This window comes from Aptenodytes forsteri, unplaced genomic scaffold (assembly GCF_000699145.1).
Source record: "Aptenodytes forsteri isolate BGI_AS27 unplaced genomic scaffold, ASM69914v1 Scaffold201, whole genome shotgun sequence".
Classification (NCBI taxonomy): domain Eukaryota; kingdom Metazoa; phylum Chordata; class Aves; order Sphenisciformes; family Spheniscidae; genus Aptenodytes; species Aptenodytes forsteri.
This window is the reverse complement of record NW_008796209.1, coordinates 454,958-459,845: the sequence shown is the minus strand read 5'-3', so window position 1 is coordinate 459,845 and position 4,888 is coordinate 454,958. Positions and strand designations below refer to the sequence as shown.

Genomic DNA, 4,888 nt, shown 5'->3' with positions numbered 1-4,888 from the left:
GCGCTTCCGTTGTCGTCGGGCTCCCAGTTTGCTAGGGTTGCCGCTTCCGTTGTCGTCGGACTTTTTTTTTTCCTAGCAAAGGCTGTTCTCATTAATTTCGCTCAATTGTCCTAATTTTCTCATATCTCTGTGTAATACGAGACAGAGGAGAATAACAAAATAAAACCACTGGCTTTCCCCTAGGGAATGCTTTGATGCTGTAACAAACAGCTTTGTAAAAAGTCAAAGCTGGCTAATTGAAATATCTCTGTCCTCTAATTTAGTATTAAATGAGATGAAAAATTCTTCACTTTGGATGTACAGTGGATCACAGAAGAGTTTGTAAGCGTTGGCTGGGCAAACATTGTGTTACTGCCCTGCCGGGCACACTAATTATCTAACTTACTGCCCTGCCGGGCACACTAATTATCTAACTGCTTCAGTCTCCTATTGCAGTGCTGCTGTGAGCCCACATGAGTTTTGAACAGTTGAAGCTGTGCTTGAGTGTCTAACCGTAAACGGGCTTATAGTCGGCTTTGAGCTCCTGTCACAGTGGCATCATGGTGTGGAGAATCAGATCTTTAGATGTCTAATCTGAGGTCTCGGAGTTTGGATAGGGCCTGTGCTTGTGGTAAAGCAGACTTCAGCTTAACCAGATGTGCACTTGTTAACACCTGGTTTTGGCATGAAAAAAGAGGAGACTTATGGGAGTGTGGTTGAATATGGATATTAAGGAGAGTATTTAATACTTCAATGCTACCAGGGATGTTTTCTCTTATGTGGCATGATGTACTCTGAAAGCTGTTCCATAAAGTTACCATTTGCTTTCTTATCTGTCTCTGTTCCCTTTTTTTTTTCTTGTTTAGTATGCCTTTCAGGAGGAAGTCCAGAAGAAACCATTGCCCAGTGCTGCCTCCCAGTGTTGTAAGTTAGACTTCATTTCTTCTCAATATTTTTTTCCTCTTTTGGTGTACTTTATTTCCTTCTCTGGTTAGTTATCAAATGATGGTACATTTGAACAGTATTTTCTCTTTAGAAGTACTTAAATCTCTGTGAAGCTTCTGATGCTAGAAAGTGAAATCAAGCATTGGGTCTTTAACCTGTTTGTGTCCTCATGTGCAACAGGAACACAAAATGTGTTCAAAGTCACCTAGTTTGTCAGACCCCTGTAATATCGACGCAAGTAAGAAAATGCTGAGTTTTTTCATATAACTAAGTTAGGCTATATTCTCTTTAAACACCATGTGTTGAATATTATTTTTGACTCCTTAATGAAATTTTAAGAGGAGGAGAATAGATGGAGACAGGTGCTGCCGGCAGCTTTTAAAATGCACCAGAGGTTTGTGTACTTGATGCCTAATTTCTTTGATATTACTTTTAAATGCTGTGTTGATGGATGAAAAATATTTTTACTAATTTCTGCTTATCTCATCTTGCATTTTTTTATGCTTCTGAAAACATGGATGGAAAAATAACCTAGGACATACTGTATCTGATGGTCTGCAAAATTAGATTTCTGAAACACTGCTTTTAACGTACAGTAGATGAAAGCTCAATGATGTCTCTTATGAATGTCTCAGCTACTTTTGGCAACAACATTAATAAAAATCAAGTCTCATAATTTAAACAAATCTTTTATGCTCTACTTCAAATCCTGTAAGATGTGCATATTGCACTTTGCAGGCTGTTTATCCATTAGGCTGATTATAGGATCTCTACAAAACTGTTGACATCAGAAATGTTAATTACTGTTTACCTTTTTTGAGTAGAATTAATTTATCTGTATACTGTTATTATGTTATCTTAAAACTGTCTTCAAGAAAACATGGACATTAACCAATTGCGTAGGAAATCTGAATGTGTTGTTTAGCTGGAGCACATACAGAGCTATATGAAAGTATTCCGGCAGTGGTACCCTAGGTAACACCAAATGTGTCCTCACTTTTTTTAAAAAGAGTGTATGTAAAGAATAAAGCACTTTGTTTGTTTTTAGTCAGAAGGGCACAATTAATTTGTAAAGCGTACAAATAAGAAATGTTGCTGGAGAAACTAATATGTGACTAAATCATACTAGCATAATGTGCAGAACCCCTAATGTCAAAAGGTCAAAGAAAACCAGTCTGATATGAAGTGTCCAAGAAATGAATGTGGTGTTTGCTGAAATGACTTTCCTGGCTATGTGCCCTGGACTTTGCTTTTGTTTGAGGGAGGCTGGTTTGATTGACTCTTCCATTGGGATGTATGGGTAAATTAGGAGGAATGCTTCTGTGTAGGGAAAGTAGCTGCACCTGTTCCCACAGCATGGTGCTTTTGCATCCTCAAGCTCTTGTAGCTGGTTTCTTCCCTGGAGGGACCAGCCCAGCTCTTGCAAATAGAGATAGTAAAGAGTAGAACTGCAGCTGCCGTTTTTGTGTTGCCTGTTAACAGCCTGCATCTTGCTAGAAAGTGACCTTTTATGATAATTAATTGAAGGCCCCTGGATTGAACAATTAATATCGCATAAGAATTAATTTAATCATTCATGGGTTTAAAATGGTCATTAGAATTGATGTTAAATATTTAATAGCAGTATGTGGTTAATGTATTTAAGAATTTTCCAGTAATTCGATAAAGCTTGTGGCACTGCATGTACTTTTGCTTATCTACTGCCTGCAAGTATCCAACTTCTATGAATATCTAATTATTTACATGGACAAATATAAAATAGACATTTAATGTAGAAGTACTTTTTGAAAAATGAACTCTGCCTGCATCAATCTGTGCATAAGAATTGTAAGCTTGCCTGAATGTAGCATAGTCCTTTGGAACTTGAGAATTCAACCCAGAAGATGCATTGATTGTGTCTATTGAAAGCTGACCTGGCCTTTGCATATGACGCAGGAGCTCAACCCCCTTTTACATAGGAGCAGGGTGGGTGTCCTTCCCTAGCCTAAAACACGTTGAGTACGGAGTGTTCTTACTTACCATGTGGGTAAATAATTGATAGATACATTTTTAGATATAATAAAAATATCCTCAAGAACATTTGTAAGACTCATCCAATTTTCCATCACGATGTGCTAGATGAGATGTGAGCGCTGCTGGGGGCAGGACACAATCATCTGGATGACAGACTAGGTATCTAGAAGGAGCAAAAAACCTCCTGAGTGTAAGTAGTTTTTGCCCCATGAGAGTATCTTCCCAAATCCTAGAAAACATGAAGTCATCTTAAAACCTGATGCACTATAGAGCAAAAGTGCAGCAAAACACTCCATATAGCTTGCATTTCAAGAAATAACGGTATAAATGCACATGCCACTGGTGTCCTGCTTAGCCCTCTTGCAGCTCTCGGAAGACTCTTCTGGCTTCTTTGTTCTAGCTAGAGAAAATCCTACTCCAGCAGGCAGGGTCAGGTTCATTAAACGGGGAAATACATGTCCTTACGTGTTAAAATTAGATTATATTTCTGCCCCGTTCTGCTTCTATGTTTTCCATACATTTCTGGTCCCTTTCTCAAGCCACCTTTTCTCATGGTTATTTCCCAATCTCCTGCATGGGTGCAACTTGTTCTCGTATCTCCCCTGAGTAGGGAGGGGGAGAAGGATGGAGCAGGGTGTGAGAGAAGAAAGCTGGGCCGTGTCTGAAAGCCAGCATCTGATCTGTGAGGGTGGGTTTTCATCTCTGGTCATGCGTGGGCTGCTGCCTTGGCATGGTGCCGTGGGAAATCTCAGCTCAGACTAGGTGCTCTAATTTTTCGAGAGATTATGAAGCTTTCGGGCCCACTTTCAGAGTCTCAAATGCTGCTATGCTCTTAGAAGAGTCTGTCCCATGATTTCTGAGGTAATGTGGGATTCGGGCTTCCTGCCTATTCTTAAATGAAGCAGGTGGGTCTGTTCTTGTACACGCAGTCTCTTCTAAGCCCTACTGATTTTGGTGCTTCCTGCCTCTTCCTTCATCATACTTAGCCATTTCGTTTTTACCTCCCAACTTCTGTGCTTCCCTATATATTTCTCCTGCCCCAGAAAGATCACATGCTTCCAATTGATTTAACTTCCAGTGATCCCAAGCAATAAGCAAAGCACTATAGTGCCCATGGATCCAGTTTTGTTTGCATTTCTATTAGATGTAATTGTAATTCTTAATTTGCTGATACCTCATTGTTGGATCACTGCAGCATCCTCTTACTCGCTTTTACCGGCAACCTGAAATTGAATGTAAATTAAAAAGAAAGTAAGCTTTTATTGTCTGGAAATTCACTTTAAATGAAGCAGGTTGAAAAAATGTTATATGATTACTTTGGCATTCATTGAGTCAATAAGCTCTAAGTTATTTATTGTGGTAGGTATAGATTTATTTTCCTTGTATGCTCAAGATCATTTCTGGCAACATAAAAGTCCATTATAATCCATAAAATACTGACAGAATGACTCACTTAAAAGCAGCTCTGACTTGTAGCAGACACTGTGCAAACTGGGATGAGAAAGGTATGCTGTATCTTTGTGGAAAAGATTTGGCAGTCTTAGTTAATATCAGCTACTGTAAATACTGCCCTATACCTCATGTCAGGGAGTTTACAAATCTGGAAGAGAGCAGGTTTGTTCAGTATGATTCTCAGAAAAGCTGACCTAAGTGCCACTGAATCAACCAGTTACGTCTGTCCTCTTATCTTTGACTGATAATCTTTCTGAGAATGCTTTATCCTCCCTTCTCTGCGTATATTTTTATTCTTCCACTTCCTTGAGTCTGTGGCGTTGCTCTTATCACAGTAAGACCCTGATAGACCACAGTGCACCATAGTTCTGTCTTGGATGTCTTTTGCTCTGTAAAATCCCTGTCTACCAGGGCTGTGTTATTGGGTTTTTTTTATTGTGGGTTGTTGTGGTTTTTTTTTTTTTTTTTTCAGAAAAAGGTAAATTTTTTGCTTGGCTCT

General features: G+C 39.2%; 1 protein-coding gene across 1 annotated transcript in view; it reads left to right on the top strand.

Annotated features, from left to right (window-relative positions):
• UNC13B (unc-13 homolog B) overlaps positions 1-4,888 on the top strand; it is a 201,160-nt gene that overhangs the window by 21,527 nt on the left and 174,745 nt on the right. Inside the window, exon 7 of the mRNA XM_009288250.1 lies at positions 846-903. Coding sequence (XP_009286525.1) covers positions 846-903 — 58 coding nt within the window. The remainder of the gene's footprint in view (positions 1-845; positions 904-4,888) is intronic.